This window comes from Chaetura pelagica, unplaced genomic scaffold (assembly GCF_000747805.2).
Source record: "Chaetura pelagica isolate M959 unplaced genomic scaffold, ChaPel_1.0 scaffold221, whole genome shotgun sequence".
Taxonomy (NCBI): domain Eukaryota; kingdom Metazoa; phylum Chordata; class Aves; order Apodiformes; family Apodidae; genus Chaetura; species Chaetura pelagica.
Window position 1 is genome coordinate 1,092,378 of NW_009952533.1, and position 25,457 is coordinate 1,117,834.

The window sequence follows — 25,457 nt, forward strand, 5'->3', positions numbered from 1 at the left end:
CAGTAACAGAAATATAAAATTAAAGTTTTAGTTTAATATTTTAACTTCTTAATTTGTAAATAATTATGCTACTGAGATTTCACATTTAAGATCCAAATTCACAAAAGTTGTTGTCTGTAACAAACCTCTTCAGAAGCTCCCTGAAAAGCATTTCTGTAAATAATGAAATTATTACTGTATCTGAAAATATCACATATTAAAATTCCCAGCTGTCCTTATGCTTGAAAATTCCCAGTCAATGCCACATGAAACTTGCTGGTTTATTCAGTCATATCAAAGACAGCAGGGTAGGATTTGAGCAATCAGAATTCAACAGAAAATATGATGGTGATCCAATTCACATAATCACAGAATGGCAGAGGTTGGAAGGGACCTCTGAAGATCATCTACTCCAAACCCCTAGTAGGGCAGGATCACCTAGAGTAGCTCACACAGGAACATGTCCAGACAGGTTCTGAATGTCTCCAGGAAAGCAGACTCCACAATCTCCCTGGGCAGCCTGTTCCAGTGCTCTGCCACCTTCACAGTAAAGAAGCCCTGATGCATAAATTGAACCCCTTGTGTTCCAGTTTGTGACCATTCCTCTACCGCTGATGCTTTTTACACAGCAGCAAAACAAATACTTGCCAGATTAAGATTTTAACATTTGCAGTTTTCATTAAGAAAGCAATTATGGTGATAAACAACAATGAAAAGTAATCTAGTGTTTTAAAAATGCACATGATGAAATGCACACATTTACTTCCTCTGGGACTGGAGAAATTACCTTTTATAATGGTGTTTCCTTCTTGTAGTTGAAACTTGGGTCGCTACCTTCAATCTGCAGTTTTAAGGCTTGCTTAAGGCTGAGTTCTGTCTCGGCAGGAGGATAACCTTCCAGAACTTCCTGATGCCCTCTATCCTGCACTGTTCGTGGGACAGAAACCCTACCGAGAAAAACCTGATTGCTCTGAAGATGGTAATTTGGATTTGTCATGATCCCATTTCTCTTCTTCTGTTCTCCGCTCTGTTGATGAATCAGGAATTGCTGCTGAGATCGACCAACTTCTTGTTGAGCTGGTGGGACCAAAATTTTGCACTGTGGCTCTACCGGCATTGATTTGAGTGGCACACTTGTCCCAGATTTGGCAATAGGTACTCGTTTATCAAACTGAGTCATTTCATACTCTAGGACTTTTGGTTGGGAGGAACTACTTTGTTTTACTTTTTTCCCAGCTGACCCAGACTTGCTGGAGCTGTCGGTTTTCCCCCCTTTGTTAGCTTTAGTTGATTTCAAACTAGGTTTTACCTGGCTCCATTCAAATTCACTATTTGGTGAATTATGGTTTTGACTTAGGGAATGGGTTGTGGAAGAAGGAGAAACAATAGACTGCCTACTTCTGCTGCGTGGCAGGGAATGCTGCTGTATTTGCTCTGTGAACGAGAGGCTGTGGAAACTATCGATAGGCACTGTCTGAGCAGTCGCGGTCGACGATGTGGTGCGGAGAGAAGAGTTTTTGGAACTTTTCAGGGAATTATTTGACAAAGATGACTTCTGACGGTCAACTGTGGAATCAGGCGACTCTGAAGGAGAGCTGAAGGCATGAGCAGGCCCATTAGATAAGCCACGCATACTAGGCTGCATATCTCCACCAGTACTCCCTGAACTATTGGACTTCATGGTTAAGGACTGCATTTTAGAAGAGACTGACTGTAAGGGTTTTTGCTCCATTGTGTGGACTGGAGACGGAGTACAACCATTCAGAGTAGATGCACCATATTTTTCCAGTAATTTAATAATCTGAGAGTGTCCATTTTTAGCTGCAACACGCATAGCAGTGCGCCCAAACTGGTCTGCATGATTTGGATCAGCACCATGCTCCAGTAGTATCTGGACAACATCAATGTGCCCTTCTTGGGCTGCAATGCAGAGTCCAGTAGCACCTTGATTACATGTATGGTCAACAAGAGCTCCATGCTCAATGAGAAGCTGCACTACCTTCACATGACCTTGCCATGCAGCAGACTGCAGAGCAGATCTCTTCTCATTATCTGCAGCATTCACATCAGCATGGTACGTTATCAGCACCTGTACCATCTCCAAATGGCCCTGCCAGCAGGAAACGTGGAGTGCTGTTCTTCCTTCAGCATCACTTGCCTCGACGTTTGCACCATTTTCTAAAAAATACTCAGCCATTGTAAGCTGGTTTTCTAATGCTAAGATATAAAGTGTTGGACGGCCATCAGCATCTTTGTAGTTTACATCTGCTCCATGGCTGAGCAGCAGTTCAACTATATCTCTGTGACCTTCTAAAGCAGCAACCCGGAGAGCATTTCTCCCATCATAGCCTCTATGATCAATGTTGGATTTATTTTCCAACAATATCTGCACACAATCGTAGTGACCTTCTTGTGCAGCTAATATGAAAGGTATACGCCCATCATTATCAATTTCATTTGTTCTAGCACCTTGTTCTATAAGAGCTTCACATATCAACCTGTGACCTTCAAAAGCTGCCATGTGCAAAGGTGTCCAGCCTGCATCATCTCTATGGTTTTCATCCAGCCCCCTGTCCAGCAGAGTCCGTACTACTTCAACATTGCCTTGTGCAGAGGCAATGCTCAGAACTGTCCTCCCTTCGCTATCAATGCTATCAACAGCTGCACCCCAAAATAAAAGGGTATTCACAACTGAAGCATGGCCCATGGAGGCTGCTGCCAGAAGTGGTGTACGACCATTGTTGTCTGTGTGATCGACATCAGCTCCTCCTTCTAAAAGGAGATCAACAACATCTACATGTCCTTCATAAGCAGCTACCAGCAGTGGAGTCATGCCGTCTTTATCGCAATGGTCAACTTCAGCACCACGGTCAATCAGAAGACTAACCACCGAGGCATGTCCCTTACTGGCTGGTACACAAAGTGCAGCAACAGACAGCGCAGTCCTTCCATCCACATCTTCATGGTTTACCTCTGCACCATGGTCCAGCAGGTGCTCCACAATTTCTTTATGTCCCATGTACGCGGCTGCAATCAAAGCTGTTCTGCCCTCGTTATCGGCTTTGTTAACTTCAGCACCATGTTGAAGCAGATTCAGCACGATATCCTCATGTCCCCCCCAGGCTGCTGCTCTCAGTGCTGTTCGACTGTCAGCATCTGCACAGTCCACTTTGACACCAGCATAAAGGAGGGCCGAAACCACCTCAGTGTGCCCGCCCCAGGCTGCAGAGCGCAGCGCCGTCCAGCCATCGTGATCAGTGTGGTTAACGTTAGCCCCACACCCGATCAGGCAATTGACAACCTTGGTGTGTCCCTGCCGAGCAGCTAAGGTAAGTGCTGTTTGCCCGTGAGCATCTTCTATCTCTAAATCTGCTCCCCTTGAAACCAGCAAGTTAACGACGTCGAGGTTGCCGCTGTACGCCGCGTTGGCCAGGAGGGTTCTCCCGTTGGAATCGCACTGGTTCACTGACGCTCCGTTGTCCAACAAGGTGCGAATGGAATCCTCTCTCTCCAGAGCCTGCCGAACAATGCAAGACGTGCGGTCATCCTCACTGTTGACGTGAGCACCAGCTTTTACCAGCAGCTGTAATACTTCTTGCTCTTTAGGGATTAAGGTGGACAGGGAGTCTTTGACAGGTGTGCCATTCCATATCATCCACAAAGCCAGCTCTGAAGTCTCTAACTGTAAATTTGAATTAATGAGATGCAATGCAAACTCTTGAGCTTCTAATGGTGTTAAATCCTTTGCTCGGCAAGTGTAACTCATCGCCAGCATTCTGTGTCCCTCTGCTGCATTACACAAGTATTTCTGCGTACAGTGCTTCACGTCTAGCAACCACTCTGCAAAACTGTAATGAAACAAGATTTTTGTATTTCCAAGTCCATCAACAAGGACTTTTGACAGGACATCCAATTTGCGTTGGAAGTCTTCCATCGTCAGCGTCATATTTTTGGTCCACACGGCATGATACAATTCCGTGGTGGTTAGCGGCCTACAGGCTGCAAGAATTACATTAAGAATAGGCTGGACCTTTGCAAATTGTTTTCTCACAAAAAGTCTCTGACAGAGCCAAAGGTAGAGGCCATTCAAGGTTCCTGGAATATCTCGGATCTCTCGTAACATAATAAAATTCTCCACAACTCCATCTAGGACACGTTCCAGATACAGAAAGCAACCGCTGCTTTTGATGTGAAGCTGATTCAGCATTTCTGCAGTTTCTTTTGTGAGATGTTGTCTCAGTGCTTCTTCCTGATCTAAACGATGCAGGATGTATTGCTGCACATCTTTCACAATATAAGCCTTCCGCAGATCATCCAGGCTTATTTTTCGAAAACCTATTGAAAGGGAAGAAAGTTGTTTTTATTTCTGATCCAGTTTCACTTAATGTTAAAAATAACACATCAGAGATGTTTCTGGGTGGGAACACCCATTAGAATATATTTTGCGTGTGCACATAGTGAACGTAAATTAATAATATCAGCAGAGATCTTTCATAGTAGACACATTCTTATAATCATCTACTCTAAGAAGAAACGCGTGCTGCTAATGAAGGCTATTTTTAGAGTAAGGTGTGGTTTGTCTGCCTTGGACAATACTGAACACCTAAGCAAAACCACCAGAATTACAACCAAAATAAGATTATTGCATATTATTATATTATTAAAGGAATAATCCCTTCTCCAATGTGGTCAACAATGGAATTCCAAATAATTTTCAGCTATTTAGATTAAGACGGCTATTATATTAGTATTATAGTATTATATTAGTATAATTATAGAAGAGGTTATTCACATCTGGTGCATATGCATGATGAAATGTGAATAAATCACTTTCACCTGATCACCTTTCTTTCTTTCAAAAGCTTTCATGATATAGGAGAGACTCAAAAATAGTTTTAAATATCTTTACACCTCTGTGCACTAAAAAAACCCAAACCTGTTTATTTCAAGGAAGGATCAAGTTTTAGATAAGCACCTCAGTTCTTTGCTAGGTGACTCACTGTATAAGGAAACAGGTTTTCTCATTGTCATGTGATCTCTTGGTTTTTTTCCAATCACTTTACTTTTCAGAGGAAAAAGGGAAATTACCTCATACACATACACTGCATTCATCTCCTCCCTATTCATGTACACTCCCTGCCCAAAGCAAAGAACCCATTTGTAGCAGCACAGGAGGAGTAGTCTCCCAGGCCACCTCAGTGGCCACAAGGCACTCAAGAATGACAAGGAATTAAGGTACAGCTGTATGGATTACTTGGCAACACGTTCAATGCATTTTTGGCTCCATATCCATAGAACAAATAATTCTAAGTGAGACTCTGAAGGACGTTATTTTCAAATCTATATTTTTACTGTATTTAAACATTCTGTCGATCAAACTGCTTAGTCTGTGAGCTTGGTCTGACTGAAAGTTCAGCCTGATAACAGAGCTGTGTTTTATGTTCCCAAGTGTCTTCAGCACAAGTTCTGAATGTCATATTAAGCTCACTCTGTTAATTGTTTAGTCTGCATCAGCACTGTACAAACACCAGGGATTAGAACTGAGAGGCAAACTATGGTGGTATTAATAAGAGAAGCAGAAATAATTTAGTAATGATGGTAGCATTACAAATCTAACAGCACTAATCAACAGGATACCTAAGACAAAATCATGCTTCTTCCCAAAGTAGTATCATTAGATAAGACACTTTTGCACAGTCACTTCTGAGGCTAAGACTACCCTAATAAGACTGTCTACTTAAAAGATTTTTGAATGAGAAGGCCAGGGAGCAGGAAACAATTACTTTGGGGAATCTTTCTCTATGCCAGAGGGCTTTATTTATTTATTTTTTCTCTCAAAACACAGAGCCATCTTTGTCCACCATAATTTGTCACAACTTCACGTCCTAACCTGACCTGCAGAATGGCAAAATGCACTGATTTACTATGTATTTTATTAAAATATTCTGAACGTAATTTTGCAAAGCCCATAATTAATCTATTAAGCCAAGTAAAGAAGTTCACTGAGTAAGGACAGCCAGTGCCTGGTGACTCTGGAGATCCCAAGCTGCCATCTCAAGTCACAGGCTGTTTCTAAGTAATGATCCTTCAGAAGATACAGAAGCGAAGACAACGGCATTAAGAACAGGGCATCATTGCTTGGTGCACACATTCACAGCTGTATGCACACCATCAGGCACCAGTGTCCCTTTGGTTGTCTCATGTGCAGTGAAGAGCTTTGTTTTGCTCAATTCACAGCACATGCAACCACTGCATCCACTCACCTTCTAGGTTCTTTGGACTTCTCTGCTTCTCCTAGTACAGATTTGTACCTGTCTCTTGGCTGAACGAGAAGAGGTACAGAGCTCTACAAACTCCTCCTCAATGTTTTCAGTCATAAGCAACTGTACTCAAAGCATCTCCATCTCTCACATTAAACCCACGCCCATGTCCTTCCTTTCTATATATATCCGCACACGTAACTTACTCTTACTCTTCAATTACTCAAATGTTTTCCAGTTGTAACAGTAGTTGATTTCATTTCTCCTCAGCGAGAAAACCCCTGACTTGCCTCACACGTCAGCAATCCTGAGATCTGAGCTAATGGTTGATGTTGAATGACTAATGACTACACCTTCCTTTAATTCCAGCCTTCCGGCAGAGTGGGAACTCCAAGTGCTTCAGTCCCTGTACGTCTGCTTCAAAAGCAGAAGACACTGCTTATCTTGCAGTGCTCTTTGAACACTGATTTTCATTTTGCTTCCTGAAAGAGGTCAGAAAATGAACAAAATAATTTTGGAAGTGATAAAAAAGCCTCCAAAAAAAGTAAAAAACAAAGGGATTGTAGTGTCTTATTTTTCTCCCCCTTAAGTGAGGCTGTGCCATTATTTTCTTCCATATTTGGGTTAAAAATATTGCCCTACTCTGTACTTACCTGAGACATACCACATGTCTAAGCATTTCAGCCAAGCAAATACATTTCAGACTACTTCAGAATGAATGCTCCAGAAGTCAGTAATTTAAACAGTTCAAACTGGATGTTCATGGAAGCTAAAAGCTGCTTCTCCTCTTTTGCAGTATTTCCAAATATTCATTGTTAATGAGATCCTGTATAACGTATCTGAAGACAAGTCTCTGCAGCAGGAAGCACACTGCACTCACGCAGACCTTCACACATCCCAGGAATGATCTGTTCTACAAGGGCTAGGGTTAGCAAACTGCCATTGTAACAGACTTTTGGACAGAGAAGAGGTTGTTAATTTCAACCACTGCGGCATGCCATACCATAATAAGCAAATATTTTCTTTAAAGCCTTATAGATAGTATTATTTTTCTTTTAAATCTCAAATTCTTGTTGCTAGCTTGAAGGAAGAAAGCAAAACCGTGGGGTTTTTTCCCAAACATCTATCTACATGAGGTCATTTTACATTTCTAAACAAAGATCCTGCAAACTTGCTTTTCAGCCCTTCCAGATACAATAAGTCACTTTCAGGGACAAGAAGCACCAAAATGCTAAGAGAGCGCTCATTTTGTTCCTGATGCATTCCCATGAACTACTTAAACTCAGTAAAACAGGAGTGCAGTAGACAGAACTTGCAGTCCCAGGACCCTGCTTTTTGCATTGTTAAAATTTTTCTTACAACACATCACTTTCAACCCAAAGGGAGCTCCAATATGGATTTTCCTGATTTATTAAATTCCTGGCAGTTCTGTAAACAAATCGGTTCCAAATGTACTTCTTGGCAAGATCTAGGATCGTTCAAAGGAAAAAAAAAATCTTTGCTATATAAATACTTTTCCTGTATGTCAACCTTTTCAAACTTTAATAATAAAAAAATAAGCTATTAATTAGCAGGTTCCAGTAAATACTTAAAAGCACCTTTCTACTTTAATATATCTTTATAATTTTTCTTATATCTTTAAATATATTCACCAAAGTACATTACAAAAGTTTTAAATGCATTTTATTTCATTTAACTGAATTGTTAATTTTAAAGTAATCTAAATAATTTAAAACATGTAAATGTTTTGGCATTATTAATTTACACTGCTGATCTAAGCATGTATTACATTAGGTACTTCTATGGCCATTTATGCACACTTGGTCAAAAAAAGCAATGTTTCCAGCTGAGTAAAACACACCTGAAACTCTAGCAGCACACTTAGCTTTTGGTGCATTTGCAGTATACTCTGCATTACAAATTTCACTGCATCTATCCCAGATCCCAAGAGACACTGAGGCTGAAATCTGCTGCCCTCACTGGTCCGTGTCATTGCACAGAAGTTTATTTAGCTAGATTTATGGGTAATACTCAATTTAAAATAATTTAGTCTTCCCTGTTTAATTACAAAGCAAAGAAGTCCCAAATTCACACACAGCTTTTTACTAGGAAACACAGAATTTCCTAGTATCATGTGTTCAAAGTGGTATTGAAAGGAAACTGTAAAAGTTCAGTTTATTTCCCAAGCCTTCTAAATTTTTTTCCAAAGGAAAACCAAACCAAAAGAATATATTTTATCAAAGCTTTCATATGATAGAAGTAAATTTTACAACTATATAAATACATAAAAATTGCATTATATGGTGAAAATTCAACTCCCATAAAGACTTTAATGTAACATGAATCACCCAAATAAATTCCAGCCTACGATGAAAAATCAGATAACAACTTTGATTTTTCTTTTTTGAAGCAATCTCTCCTGAACTGGTCTCACATCATTTATAGTCTGGCATGGCAGCTAATGAGAAGATTCAGTTCCAAAACAGGCAACTGATTTGATCTAGGGATTCAGAAATAGCCGAGCACCTTCAAGTACTAAGCAGTACAAATGTTCTGGGTGCAGAGAAGTTGCATTGTGAGTTTACTACATTTTGGTTAAGTTTTCACATTCTTTCTAATTTATTAATTTTAGGAAAGGCTTGAAGAAAAACAGCCCTCCACATCTATTCAGAACAGAATCAGCAAAGAATAGAAATATGAGACAGTGTTGCCCTCCCAAGATTTCTAATCCAGAATAAGTTTGGATAAATATCAGCTCTTAACAGTGTCTGGCTGTCTGAAACTGAATGACAGATAAAAGAGGAATGACAAATGACAGATTGCCTGCTTTTCCCTATGGATAAGTGGGTGAACGGAGCTTAAGCTGCCTCTGAGGCTAAAATGAACCATTTCACATCCACTTTTGATGCTTTTAATTGTAGTTTCCAGTATCTTTCCAGTATCTACCATCAACTTTATGGAAACTACAATTAAGGTGCAACATCTGTATGGGTTGTCCCCCACTGAGAATGAATTATTTGGATTAAGAAAGTCCATGTTTAATAGAGGGGTATGAGCAAACCAGAAGCCACAGATATGTGTATAGCAAAAAAGAAAACATGTAAATGCCTATTTTAAAAAGCCTCTTTAAACAAATAAATACAGCATTTGTGCATATGCACTTTTGTCAATTTACCTTTATGCTGTTAGTGAGAAATTATCTGCTCTTCACCCAAACTATCTAAATCAAACTGCCTAATTTTAAAATGCCTAAAGTTTTTAAACTATGGGTCTTTAACATGATGGGTCTTTAAAAAAGGAATTTGGTTTTGTAAGAACAACTGCTTCCAAGATTTAGCATAATTCTATAACAACTATTTTTATTAGCTAATTAGCTGAAGAATTAAAAATACAAATTGTATGTTAGAGGGCTTTTTCAGTTATTGAGAAATACAAGATTTTTTTTCTAACATTACAATACAAAGATTGTTAAGACTGTGTTTACTATAGCTGCTTGACTGTCCCTACTTGTAGTCACATGACAGCAAACGATGATACGGGAGATAATGTGGATAATTATGAGCACAAGACAGGAAATAGTTAAATTTAGGGAAAAAAAGTCCAGAAGAAAATCAAACAGGCATGATGTGGCAGTTGATGACAGAGTACACGCAAGAGAAAGCCAAAGGACACATATTATCTGTTCCCCTCCTTTTTTACTCAGCTGGCTGGTTTTTGCTCACTGTGGAGGGTGACCACAGACTCATGCAGGCATCAGTTTACATTTGGGTCATATTTTTGAGGTTGTCTCTGCAGCCACAAAAGGAAAAAAACCCTTTTTTATATATTTTTTTTCTTTTATTTTTAATTAATGAAAGCTGAGAATCTGAGTAAGGGGGAAAATCTGTAGCATGCTGTGCTACTACAGAATGTGGAAAGACAGAAGGGCTCAGAACACAAACTGCAAGCAGATTCTATTTCACTTTTAGAAAGAAGTTCCCAAAAAAGTGAAGGAACAAAGAAGACCAGAATAAACACCACCTCCCCTCCTTTTCTGATTCTTAAAGCATTAGGGATGATGTATTCTTCCCTGGCAGAGGCAAGATGACAGTAGATGAGAAACCCTTGACTCCTCCTTCCATGTCATCACCATTTTTGGCTAGGAAAATGCTTGCAGAACTCTCATCTGTGCTGGACACCCAAATAAGAGCACCGTGAGGACCACGCCACTGCTTCCAGTTATTGATGACACTTTCTGATAAACAGGTTTAGATCTCATTTCAGCAGATTTGTGGAGGCATTTTTTACTGCATAAAAATTTTAAGTGTAAAATTTACTGACTGTAAACAAATTAATACTAGTTAGGATGTATTTCATACTGTACTCTAAAATTTTTAGCAGAAAAAACTACAGGTGGGACCCGGATCCTTAAAATAATCCTAGAAGGATTCCAATCTATCTTACTAAGTTACACTGAAACTGATTCTTTTTTTGTTCCAAATTAAAGAAACACATCTGAAGAAAATGTACAGTGATTACATTATAGCTGCAAATGTTTATTTGCTGAGAAAATGGAAATAATAGCAACTCGGTACAACAATGCCCCAGAATGCAGTGTACATTATACCCCATTTATTTTTTCACTCAGGAGTGAAAAAACTTATTGTTGATCTTGAGTTGTGCCTGCCCAGCTTTTTAATTTAGCTCAGCTAGAACTAAATATTCAGATACGAAAATCAAGAAGTTTTTGTCCAGTGTTAATGACAGTTAATCCCCTTCATGCCAGGACCAGAAAAGACGTGACCATTATCTCAAGTTTTACAACACAAAGTTGCAATATATCTGATGTGAAGGGAGGCTTCAGCCATGCTCCTCACACCCTCCCTGTATCTTTCACAAACTTGAATACTGGCTGCGAAGAGGAAAATCATCCAACAATGTATTAAGTGAGCAACTGTCACAGAGATTGTAACGTCACAGTTTTCTCTCACAGTGGAAAAAAGCACACTTTCTCCAACTAGTCAGATGATTTTGGCATTCAATCTTTCTTTGTTGCGTGTTTTCCACAGAGAAGATGGGATTATAATATCACAAGCCATCTTCCTTTATGCTATTCGTCAAGTCATTCTCTCTGGAAATGAGAAATTAACTCATTTAAATTAAATTTATTTTAAAGGTATATCCATTAGTTCTGCTGATTTTTCCTGTCAGGAATTCCATCTGGAAACATACTTAGAAGACACCAGCATTTTTTTAAGGACTAGTCTGAAATACTGTATGATTCAATGGAAAGGAAATAAAACTGGTCTGAAGAAAGTTTTGTCTGTTTTTTTGGCAATGACAACGCACCTAATCAGCCAAGCTTTGACAAAACCATTCCTATATGAAAGTCCAAAGGAGGCCTGTGAAGCTACCCCGAAGTTTCTCTTAATTCTCACATACTCTCAAATACCAACATTCGTGTCTGCCACTGATTAATACAGGACTTCGTTCCAAAATGCAATTATCCCATTGACCTTTTGCCACTGTGGAAACGAGCAAGTCTATGCGTCTATGTTCCATAATCACATTTTTGTCCTAATTGTTGCCTTAATACACACAGGCTTTATACATAGGCCTGGAATCCAGCCTCGATATTGCCCTTTATTAAATTTCAGAGAACTACCAGTAACAATGCCATTACAGTGAAGAAATGTTCTCATGACACAGTAAAGCCTGGATGAAGAAGCTGTAAGGATTTTTTTTTTTACTGTGCAACCTTTGCCAAAAGTATACTCCAAGAATCCACATTGACACTGTTGCCCTCTCAAGTTCTACCTTCAAAGCTGACTCCCCACTTTCTGAAATTAAGGGGAGATTTTACTGGGAGATTAAAAAAAATAATCTTTTGAGGCTGAAAGGACTGGGTGTATGCAGCCAACATAGGTATTTACACATCACCTACACTGTTCCAAAGCTTTTTAAAACTAGTCAAGTAAGAGGAAAACTCAAGTCAGTCACACTCTTTGCAGACATTTTGCAAAGGCATAACTGACCTCTAAAATATTTGGTCGATTTAAGGTTTCTGTAGCCCTCAGTAAACAGGAATATGAGTTTTTTTAGAATGGTCACATTTTTGAACTAAGCATGCAGCAGTGTTTTCAACCATCACCGAGACTCCTGTAAACACTACCCTGTGACCCTAGTCACAGGCACACTTCCTATGCTCTGCACTCACCTGTAAACATTTTGGTAACAGCTTTACTCTGCTTGCGGGCAGAACACAGGAGGAGCAGCCAGGGAGGGAAGAACTCAAAGTGGCCAGCTAAAAGTTCTGCTATCGTTCCAGATAAACTTGTAGAAGTCTGTTCACCCTCAGCAACGTTGCAACCCTCATCAACTGAATCTACGAGCAGGAAGAGGCTCTGCTGAGGGGGCTTCATTCCCAGGAGAGGGAGCAGAATGCACCTGCAAGGAACATGGAACAAAATCAGCATATTAAATACATTTAACAATACACTATCACACAGTCATTCAAGTTGAAGCTATGATCAGCTTTAAATGCAAAGGTACTTTTTTAAACAGTCTAGGTAATTTTTTTAAAATAGTCACCACAGAAAATAGTGAGGCAGACTGAACTAACAAAAAAAGAGACAGTTTGAACAGACAGGGATGCAATTCTTGCTTAGGCAATACTATTTTTTAATGAACTGATATTTTGTAATGATACTTTAGTAATACATTACTAAAATATAATGTTGTTCAAGGCTCATTAGAAGACTTGGGAAAATGTTGCTTGACAAAAATAATAAATAAATCGGCTTTTAAGAACTTTTAAGAACTTTCTAAGTTTAAGAACTTCATTACTGTTGTTTCTAACAAAGTTGTTATTATTGCTTCTCAGAAACTACTAGTGAACAGAAGTTGATAATGAAACAAAAACCTAAATAAAAGACACACAAAATACCATAATTCAGGGAGTTCAATTCTGAATGAATAACAGTTCTACAAAGAACAGAATTTCTACCGTATCTTCATAAATGAAATGCAAATTAATTTACCAGCAGACTGAGGCATTTGGCAGTAAGTTTGATGTATTAGGTTTTATTTATATTGAAGTTGCCAGTTTCCCAAGACTGGAAAAGGACTTTCTTCATCCTCAGGATCCTACCCTCAATACCAACATGTGTTTGTGAAGCTACAAATCTCTTATCTGCATGTAGTTGCCACCCTTAACGACTCCACTCTGCACTTACATGTCTTTTTACCTAGCTACTACATAATTGTCATGTGCCTATCCAGTACATCCATACTGTGCCACTATTTTTTTGGAAACTTCATAATTATTTAGGTCCATAAGTTTCCCTGACTAAATTATCTTTAATACACTTGGCAAGTAAACTTTGACTCTACAGTTAAAAGATTCAGAAAATAAAATAAGGTGAGAAAAATATGTATCTGAGTTTACTGTCTTCTGAAGATCTGTTATTTCACACATGTCCAGAAGGCATGAATGTCATAAGTACAGTTTTATTTTACTCAAGACCATAATAATATTTTTTCATGCATCTAATTGAATAACTTATCTTCAGAAAATTTTGGTAAACACATTATTACCTGCCAAGCATTTAAATTGGAATATAGGTATATTTTGCCTCTTAACGGAAGAAAGCAACTCACTTCAGAAATTATTCATAAGCATTGTTAGCAGAATGTTTCTTATTTTCTGGCTTTCTGACTGAGAAAAAATGCAAAATGGAAACAGAGTGATGCATCCTTTATGTACAACAGTAACCGTAGATACTAGTAGACTAGGTGATCACATTACAGAGAAATACACAAAAAGGTACAAAAAAAGAAGTACAAAATAGTTGTGTCCTGAAAGTATTCAGTATTAAATGGATATTAAATCCCTTACAATTCCCCTTCCCTTTTTTTTTTCCAGATGCGCAAGACAACTGAGAATTCTTTGGTACTTCCACAGCTAGTTACTCTGTCAGAAGATGCCTGAAGTGCAACTAAAATCACTGTTCAGTAAGCTGGGAAGTTAAGCAGCTACCGATTTACAGAACAGGAAATTAAAGTAGCCATAAGGTTAAAATTACTCTTTTAAGTGATGCCAAACCCATAATGAAAGGAGGCAGTTGGAAATGACCATATTTTCCACCCCTTCCTCCACCAGAATGCTGTCTTGCCCCCTCAGCTATTTATGTCAAGGCATTTTCCCTGCAACATTTCTTTTTCTATCAAAACCTATTTACTTTTCACATAGTTTTCTATATAAATTTACTTTTCAGGTACAAATGTTACTATGAGATATAAAGAAATTGTAACAGTATATTACAATCTCACTTAAAATCTGTGTGATGACCCTAATGAAAAACCTACAGAATATCTGAGGAGCATCTGACAACATTCTTGTGTCAGGAGTCAGCACTTGGGAATACCACCAAGAGAAGTGAACAGTTGGAAAAGAGTCCCAAATCATCCTGCTTAATTCCTTCAGTAGGTAGCAGTGGGCTGTAGTAGGTCAAATCAAGAGGTTCACCCTGCCTCCAAGCAGAGTTGAAAGCCTATGTTTAAGGACTAATGTAAGCACTGGGCAAGCACTAAACCACATTTTCCCAGAACTCTCAGGGACCACAGCAAACAGTGGTTCCAGGGACTTTCTGAATCAGAGGTTCAGTCTTTGCATTTAACGTCCCTTAACTAACCACAATTCCACAGGTTTGTCCAACTGCTACGAATCAAGAGCAGCCACAAGATCCCATGCCAAGACCTTCTGGAGCTTAGTTACACACTGCATGAAAAAAAACAACTTCTTTTTGTAGTTTTAAATCCAAAACATCCTTGTTTCATTTCATATCCTTTTCCTTCTGTGCTGGAATGGACAGAGAACAATTATGCCATATTCACCTTCTCCAGGCCATTTGTAATGTTCTGACTTTGGCACTGCCTCCCTGAGCCATTTCTTTCAAGGCAGAAGATGCCTAGCATATGGATGGTGCTTCATAAAAAGCTGTTCCACAGACCCCTGTGCTGCTTTTTTCCACTTCACAATACTTGTTATTTCTGAATCTTAACATAACTTAAATTCCACTTTGGAAAACATACCTATACATATATGCATATATATATATATATACACACACATGCATATAAGAAATGAGGCATGATAACCTCTCCTAGCTTACAGTAATATTATTAGAAGTGTGTCATTGACAAGACATTGATAAGGCTCTCTCTTAAACTTCCCTTAGAAACTGTTTGATAACCACTCTGTTCTTCCTAAACACTTTTAATCTCCTGAGTTCGTAGTAGACGCCAAGTAATATAATAGTGAAACTTTTCAGAGACAGTAAGAGCTGGGCTCATTTGCCAGAAGTCACGTCATGTTTACCTCCATAATGTGACTTGGTATTTCCACTCCCCTAAAATTTCTTGCGTGCATAGGAAAACTACATAAATACAACATGGAATTAACAATGTCTTAGAGTACTTCTGTAAATGGTGATTCATCTACAGATCATTACAACAGATTGCTTCATCTGCAGACTGCCTCTCAGAACACTGGAAGTAGATTTTCTTTACCTTCTGAAAGGATAACAGCTTAATTTTTATAACTTTTAGATTCAATACAGATACAAAAGTGGTTATCATTGCAGGAAATTTCTGAGACGGAAATTGTGATTTAAAACAAAATTAATTTATCAGTGAAACTATAAAATCTCCAGAGAAAACAGCAAAATTAGGTATTTAAAATTATGGAATTAATTTTGATGCCGATGTAATGACTTACTTATGCAGAGCAAAGATGTTTTACATGCTCTCTAGCAAAAAAAAAAGTTTTCAGAACAATGAACCATCCCACTGAATTCTTTGACTGCTACTGAGTTGACTGAACCCATGCAAACATGATTTTCCACATATGGAAGATATATATGTATATATACAGGCTGTGCGGAAGTTCTGCTTATGGTTATCCTTGAGATTTTTAGATTGGATCCACAAAAATACCAAGACACAACAGAACAAAGTAGAAAGATAACAGTGTTGTCTGCAAAGGCAGAAGAGAGTCACAGTAGAATGCAAATACTTGCTAATAAAAAAAAAATAGGACAAATACATGCCAAGTAGCAATTAATGCATAGTTCTAGGAGCAAAATAACTTTAAAATCTTTGTTTCCTATGAATGCATTCCTCATATTTCACTGCCTCTGTTGTACAGGAAGTTCAGTCAAGTCTCCACTTAAGTTGTTTGTTGCCTGTGACAGTGTGACTGTAGTTTACCCCTAACAGAGCTCCCTTTTCTCTATCCAGCTGCTAAGATTTGCTACCGACAAACACACAAAGCAAGTGTATAAAACTCATCTCTTCTGACCAAGCCAGAATAAGCAACGGCGAAATAACAAAGCCCCACAACAAAAAAACACCTCCCTGCCCACTTGACAGACTTTAAGTGCTGCTACTTTCAGCAAAACAAGAAATACTTCACATTTCATTGTAGAAATGACTAAGAAATCCGCTTTACTACTACAGCTCTTATGTTTCTTTTCCTACATCAGTATGACAAACTGCCTTTTGAGCCAACTGCTTGTCACTAGGTTATAGCTTAGCTTTTGTATTCCAGTTACAGCTGCTGATACCAAGCAACATCCCAAAGGTCTGCATTAGGAACTTACAAACTCTCTTCTTTTCAAAGGAAGTTTGTAAAAACCAGACAGTATCATCCCACACATTGCTTTCTTCTCCTGCTTTGTTGCAAATGCTTCTACACTAGATTCCCTGAACAAATTCGGCAGCTATTTGTCATATTCCTAATTTCTGCAAATTAAATTAGCCTCTTCCCCACCTCTTTCCTTCCGTCATTACTGAGGGATTAACTTTTCCTCCTCATTTTAAACTATTAGATGCTGCCAAACATCTTTATTCAGAGGAAACAATCTCTGTAAACTACAGCTAGGAAGCCAGCTTCAGGATTAATCCTGAAAGTGGGCACACACACCCCCTCTGCTCTCACAAACATGGAACGTGAAACTGATTTTGCACTCACAGACCAAAACCACAACATTTTCACCAGTGTTACACAGCAAAGCCTACTGTCCTCATCCAAGCTTCATGGCTACCTTTGCCAAGCCTTGGGTGTAAATGCAAGGAGAGCTGTCTGGCTCTCCAAACAGCCCAGGGGAACACACAACACTCTTTGCTACACCAGGGCAACGCTATCCAGTGGGTCATGGATACACTCCTGCCCACACACATACTGCTTCGGGCTGGCTAGCAAAAAAGGACCCGTGTGAGCACACAAGCAGCACACTGTAATGCAGCTAATTTATGCTCATACTTTGCTGTTTTCTACTCCCACTCCGCCTAAGTTTTTCTCACCTGCCAAGAGAAGGGCACTGTGCTGTGTGCTTGTTCTGCTGTGGACCATGTGCAATGTTACCAGCCTGCATGTGGCTGGATCCATCTCTCACTGGCAGAGCTGCAAGTTAAAAACCACCACTCCAAGACAGGGGTGCAAAAAAAGTCAGGCAAACATCCCAAATGGCTTTTAAAACCTGTACCCGGTGCTCCAAGTGATCTTTATTGCTGTCAGGTAAGGCTGCACTTAGGCTCTGCTTCAGCTCATCTGCCTCCCCCACTCTCTTTTTGGGAATTCTCTACAATGCCAGGAAGTGGGCAGTCTCCTGCTTGTGTTCCCCAGCATCTCTCTGCTGAGATCTCCACAGAATGTCTTTTTTCCTAGAGAATATTTGCATTTCAAAAAGGAAAGCAATATTCACTGCCAGTGAGACAGTTAATACGCAGTATTTACATTTAAGTTAATATTAATGCCACTATTCTGAGTCACCAGAAACTGTAGTGCCAAGAGGCAATCATAAGGCTTAACAGAAAATAGCTGCTAACTCTGTGAGGACTGTAATTCCTTGAAATGAAGCAACTCCTTGAGGATTGTAAACATATGCTGGAAAACATATTCATAACACCTTAGATGAATAGTTTTGGTGATTATTAGAAACATGATGGAGCTGATTAATGCTACCAGCAATTGAGGTTACACTGAGTTTTACCCGAATTTATTATTTTATTGGCAAAAATTTGCCAATAGAACATCATAAAACATTCACTTTACATGACAGACAACGCAGTGCTGTCCTCTGTGTCAGATCTGAATGTCTCAGCGTTTACCAGGAAATTGTTCATTTCACAGAATCATAGAATATCTCAGGTTAGAAGGGACCTCTAAAGGTCATCTAGCCCAACCATCCTAAAATACACACAGGGATACCTCACACTAGAATTTCTCAGAGCCTTATCAAGCCTGATCTTGAATGTCCCCAGGATGGGGCCTCCACCACCTCTCTAGGCAACCTGTACCAGAGACCCACCACCCTCATATTGCTTTGTTCTATGACAAAGCACTTACATTTTCTGGATGACTGGCAGTAAACAGTTTATTTACCTGCTTCATAATGCATTCTGGCTAATGATTAAAAGAGAAATTCTAATGGTCAAGTCCAATAGCTGCTTTCTGTATCATATCACCCCAATACTTAGCATTATATATGCTTGTAATACAGGCCTCTGCTTCTTACTAATCGCCCAGCTGCTCTTACTGGCAGTAACATCCTGAAAAACATACACACAAGAGAAATATACGGGCTGCAAAGCACAGAACACTTAAAAAAAAGCACTTCCACACTTAAAAAAGCTGCAAAATAAAACCCATGCCTAAGTATGGCAAAAGTGAAAGGACCCAGTTTGATGTGTGCACACCTGTGTATGTCCTAATTGATTTGATCCAGTTATTCAGGTACCTGCTCTGGAATTCTTCAGCGTGATAAAGTGTCCTGCAAGCAATGTTGACTTCCTGACAAAGTGCAATACTGGAATTATCCACACTTGTGGACTCTAGTGTAATACAGATTATTGTTTCTACTAAATTATTTATGTACAGGATACACAAACTGGCTCTAGCAGTTCTACCCAACTTACAAAGTAAGACAGAGAAAAGAAATAAAACCTCTGGGAATCATTTATTGGACAAGCTCTAGGTACAGTACATGGATGTAAATAAAGGGTCTGGTTTGTTTTTCAGAGCAATGAATTAGGAACAGGAGGCAAACCCTTAGCAATTCAGGACCTGATCTTGCAATGTTTTGTAGCAACCTCAGTTTCATCAGTAACTGTCAAGCAGACTTGCAGTCCCACAAGGAGAGCACAAAAGGTAGCTCTGGGGCATCAGGCCAGCCAACAGCAGAGCTGGAACCAGCACCATTGGTCACACATGAACAGAGCCTACTGGACCCCTGTATAGTGATTAGAGAACTCCTGCTGTCTCCTACAAATACAGGTGATTTTTGAAAGGCACTGCCAGTGGATATACTGGTGATTTACTCAGAATCCCAGAAAATAGAAACTTTAAGAGCAAATATTTTGGTGTAATAGTTGGACCGCCTAGAACAGTTTGCAAACAACTCTGCTATTATAAAGGACAGATAATTGTAACTGAAAACCATTCACACCTGCTGACATGGGAGGTTAACTCTCTCTAGATATATTTTTTTAATTGAATATATTTGCCATATGTGCTAACATATACAATATGTTCTAAACTACTCAGAATCTGACATACAACAAATCTGTGTCACTACCAAAGGCAAACAGAGAGAGAGTACAGAAAACAATGCAAACACTTCCCTGAACACAGAATACAAAATAGCAACTTATTCTACACAAACTCTCCCATTTCTGTTTTCTAGTGATGGAAAGGATCTTGTCCACTTCCCTACCCACAGCCAGCACAGCTGTACTTATGTCATCCCTGAAAGATACTATTCTAAGCACTCCTAAAGACTTCCAGTGATCAATACTGTCTCCCCAAGCAGGTGCCTGAATATTCTTATGATTGGGAAATTTTTCCATTCCCCTCATGTGTCTAACCTTAGCCTGTTTCCCTGCAATGTAAACCTTGTACTTCTTGCCCTATTACTCGTGTCCTGTGGACACAACCACTTTGCTCCGTTCAGTCAGTCAGGATATCAAGGAACACACTGAAAAGAGGCAGACACAGGACAGACCCCCATGAAACTCAACATGATGTGCTGTGTCAGTATGAAAACAAACTGATAATTACTCTCCAAGTACAGTTACTCAACTTTTTTTTCATACAGCCAAATAGAGTTTTACCTTGCACACAGCCTGTTTGCTGTGTTTGAGTCTCATGTAAGCATCAAAGCCCTCCTGGAGCCAAAATTTACATTTACGGGTATTCCTTATCCACAAGTACTACTACTCTGTCTCTTACAAAGATAAGTTAGATTAGATTTGTCAAAACCAAACCATATGTTGTACCATGTTAGCTGTTCTTCAGCTCTTTCTTATCTTCCAGCTGCTTGCAAATAGTTTGTCTGATTATTTGTTCTGGCATTTTTTATTTCAACTGGCATGCTTCTAAATTGCTCCAAGCCTTGTTTGTCCCTTTCTAAAGCAAGGCACTAAATATATATAATTTTCTTTCAAGTCTGAACTTTCAGCCATCTTGATAAAGATAACCTGTCCTTTGAAGATAATCAATAACAGTTCATAGACTGAACAACTCACCTATCCTGTAGTTGGGGTTTTTTTTGTGCAGGCTATGTTTGTCTGTAATCTTTCTTCTTTGTTGCTAGTTAGCTGACTTCAAAATGACTGTTTTTAAGAAAGGGTAATATACACAAGCATTTTAGCTTTCTCAATTGTATCAGTTTTCCCTCTCCAGTGAACAGCAAATCAAACACTTGGTGGATACTGTCTTTCTCCTGCTATTTTATGTATGGAATTATTTCTTAATACCAAACAAAACACATCTTGCAGGAAACATTAAGAATGCACCTTGAACTTTCAGTTTTGATCTCATTTTCACATTACACTTTTACTTTCATATTCAGTTGATCTACTCTTTTCTGCAGTCTTCTTCCTAGTGTTTAACACATGAATCAGGAGCTCAGTTTCACTAAATTAGATATATAACACACTGCTTTGAGACCTCGGTGTTCTATGTAGCTAATTCCTTTCTTTCATTATACTTCTCTTAATGAGATCTTACCCACAAATTACGAGTCCACCAATATCTTCAAGTCCACTGCTTTTAGTTTGTCCTTCTTTCTCTTCCACTTCCAAACATCATTTAACGTCATTTCATAGCCACTAACTCCAGAAGTGGTCTTTCATTTTCTCAGCTAGTTCTTTCCAATCTGATTGAAACAAATATGCCTTCCAACTATTTTTGCCTCTTTGACAGACTCCTGCTTATATCATGCTTTCCTAGCTGATGTTCATCTTCTGTTTGTTATTAAAATTTTTCAACTATGTAGACATTATCATCCAAATTCTATGCCTTGGACAATGCCATTTGATACCTTAAAGAATCTCAGCTTACCTGATCTTGCTGGTTTGGCAGAACAAAACAATATTATTTTAGAAAAGACACAGTTTAAAGTTGTGGGAATCTCTCTTAGTTACTGAGAACTACTAACCTTTGCCAAAGCAGGTAAACTGTTAAAACACCCAAGATGGTCTAACAGGGTAACTGGTAGGTAGTTTTATTTACAGTCTAGAAAAGATAATATTTTTACCAACAGGCCTTTAAGTAGATATCACACACGTAAATCACAGACTTTTCAGCAGCTTTAACTTCTATTACAGAACTACAAGCAAGCACATGATACACAAAGCAGCTCCAAAACAAGCTACTTTTAAAAACATACCAGTTATACAAGTTATCCTGACAGATCTTTCAGAGCATTTAGAACAGCTTGCCTGTGTACTAATATTTCCAGTTCTGCTTGTTTACAACATACCTTCTTCCATAAGCATAAAGACACCTAAGGCATTTGATTAACTATCTTACTTATCTTCCTCTCTGTCCATCCCATGACCCTATACGAACAACCTTATTTCCTCTTTTCCTCCACTCCCAGTTTTTGAGCTGTTCTCTAAGTTGCTGTTATTTATATTTACCCATCGTACTTATCATCCATCAGGTGTTGTTTAAAAGCTCTCTTTTACTAGACTGAAAAAAAATAACCTGTTTTTCTTTGTATTAACACCAAGTAAATTATCATTGTTTCCACAATTTAATCACTTTATAAAAAAATAAAATAAAATAGGGGGCATGAAAGACAATACACTTTACATCAAACGCATGAAATGGAAGTATCAAATCAGACTGACTGAAAACTATTAGTTGAAATGAAAGAATCATCTATACTGCACCTCATTTTCCATACCTCTAAAGTCAGGATAAATTACTTTGTAAATATTCAGAAGTCTGTGGTTGAAATGCAACATGTAGAAGTGGGGTACCACAATAAGAAAACTAAAAAGTTTGTATATACAACAGGATATATTACAATTACAAAGTTAGTTTTAGATCATTTATGAAACCAAAGGCACAGGAAGTTAAATATTTAGTCTTTTCAGGTTTCCTTATTAACTGATTCCTTAGCCATAAGAAAAAAAAAATATTGGTTAAATAAATATATGATCTTCTATAAGCACTGTTGTCTGAACACATTAGTACACAGTTGAGGTGAAATTATTGTAGCTTTACAGGCATTTGAAATTGTAGGTATTATTCTGCAGTTTGGAGATAGAAGAAACAAATGGATTTTGTCTACATTTATTTATGTAGAGCATAAATATAACTTAAAAACAAATATTTGTGGAAAGCAACCTTTGTATCTGTTGACATGAGAGAAATGCGAGCCACAAAAAAAGACAAAAAACCCCAGATGAATAGGGAGAAATGTCCACGGAACAGATTCCATTGTGTAGCTTTTGTCAGGCTATATTCTGGTTTACTGTCCAGCCAGCTCTACATTCTATTATTCCATGACCATGTAACAAAAGACACTAGAATAATGCACAAAATAAAAAAGTCACCTTTATTACTGCAGTTCAGTCTGACAATACCCAAATTAATTAGATTCTTCTTATTCATTTGATATTTAAAAAAAAAAAAAAAAAGACATTACTAATTGTGAAGCACAAAGAGGTGCTGCAGTGGCTATTGCAGCAGTCAGATGTTTCTTCAGAACAGAGTTCTTCAATTGCCTGCCTGGAGGAACAAGAATAAACAACACTATATATTTTAAAGCCTTGATAATTCCCTCATCATGTTGCTCCATACCTGCCTTTCTCATTTCTTGCACATCATCATAAAGCACTACACACTTCGACTGCTGAGCTGATAGCAGGATTACACTGCCCAACCTCATTTTCAGAAAATCCCCTGCACAAATACCAACTGAAAAGCTGTTAAGATTTTACCTTACTAGTCAGGCACTTAAAACAGCTTTCCTCCTATATTTGTGTTACCACGTATCTTTTTCCATCTTATTTTCTCAAGTGAAAGGGACTAACCTAGCCTTTAATTGTACTGTCTTAGCTGAAGAGGCAACAGATGGAGCAGCTTCCACGTATCCCAATAAAAATTATTTTCCCATACTCCCCAAAGTCAAATCCAAAGATATGTTCCTTATGCTTCACTCTGGGTTTATATTAGTTACCTTGTGGTTCAGTTTATTTTTTTTTCCTCCCCAACCTCAAGCAGATACAGTTTCTTTTAACTTGACTGTAAATGTCCTATTGATCCTATCTATCTTCTCTGTAATTTACTTTGAAAAATACTGTTAGGTTAGCACCATGTGAACCTGATTCTATTATCTTACAGTAGTGATGCATTTAGCTTTGGAACCAATTCTATAGATGTGTATTAATATCTATTTTTAGCCTTAACTACAACAAAATATGTGACAGAAACTACCTTCTCCTTCCTCCCCCCAACAATCTACACAAAATGTTTAAACTGTAGAAGGAAACTTTATTGTAATTTAAAATAGAAGTAGGTACTATGGAAAAAAAACAAACCTGAAATCATAAAAATCTAACTTAGTGAGAACATGCACTACCTGCTACAAATCCCTGGGGAAAAAAAATCATCTTTTCACTTTTCAAGAGAGAGTGGAACAAAGCTGAAGAAAGGAAGTAACAGCACGCTCCAACACAAAGCAACGCAATTGAAACCAAACTGACACACATGATAGTCAGTGCAATGCAGTAAAAGCTTGGAAAGTTTCCCCAGGTGTTTCTAGACTAAACTAAAGTGTGTGGATACCACTACAGCAGAGCAACAGCAAGGCAATGTAGCAGAGCAGATCATAAAATTCTTCTTTTTTAAACTCTTTGTATTGTTTACTTAAGTTTCTATCTATTAGAGAAGACAGAGTTGCTAACTCAGGGTAATTTAAAATCGCTTGGCCACAATTTCTCTTACTGCACATCAGCTGCACTTTACCTCCAAAGAGAGCTTTTTTCCTATGTCCTGTTGTACTGTACTTCATGGAAGTGCAGAAAAACGATGGAAGCTTAGTGATTGTCTCATCATGCTCACCATCACTGCAGGAGAGATAATGTAGTTAAACTGAGATTTATTAATCAACTACAGTAAGATGGAAATCATGCTTTAATTCCATCCTTAATAGTTTTTCCTAATAAGTTCAATTCTTATTTTCTCCTTGCTGTTATCTCTCTACTGCTGGAATTTTCCTTAACCAACCTAGAGCTCCTAAAGTTCTCTATTTATTCACGGACAACTCTGTGATTCTTCAAATGACCTTAAATAAGATTCATTTATTCTTTCATTTATTAAGATATCACGGACCTTTACCACACAAGCTTGCGTCAGTGCAGCCAGATACTCATCTCCCTTGCTTTGTACACCCACCAGTATTACCAACTCTTATTAGTACATTATAAAGAAAAAAAAAAACAAAAACCAAGGCACTGTTGATGGGCTGCAGACCAAAAGTCCAGTCATGTATAATCTTTTATTCTAATTCTTCCTCCCACTCCTGTCCATTTAACCAACAGCATCTGAAACTGAGCCAAGAAGTTTGATCGCCTTCTATCAACAAAGGCTTTAGTTGTGTGAAGGTATCTGCAAACATGCAACACAGAGAGGACTTTGATTACAATTGTTTAGCCCCTTTCACTCCATCGGCTATGTTTGTCTTCATCTCTTGATCTCATTTTCAGTTCTTCTTTCATGTTATCCCATCACATTTTGATATCATCAAATGTACCAGAAACCCACGCACCTACATTCGTTGCAACACCTCCTCTGCAGCACACCTCTGAACACCTATATACAACTCAACCCCTGCTTCAACATCATTATTTTCTTTTTTTTTTTTTTTTTTTCTCCATCACACG

General features: G+C 38.4%; 1 protein-coding gene across 1 annotated transcript in view; it reads right to left on the reverse strand.

Annotated features, from left to right (window-relative positions):
- Positions 1–769: 769 nt before the first annotated feature.
- Positions 770–25,457, reverse strand: part of ANKRD50 (ankyrin repeat domain 50) — a 34,657-nt gene continuing 9,969 nt past the window's right edge. The window contains exons 2-3 of the mRNA XM_010008909.1: positions 12,436–12,665; positions 770–4,314 (exon numbers count right to left, since the gene is read on the reverse strand). Of these exons, the coding sequence (XP_010007211.1) occupies positions 770–4,314; positions 12,436–12,665 (3,775 nt within the window). The remainder of the gene's footprint in view (positions 4,315–12,435; positions 12,666–25,457) is intronic.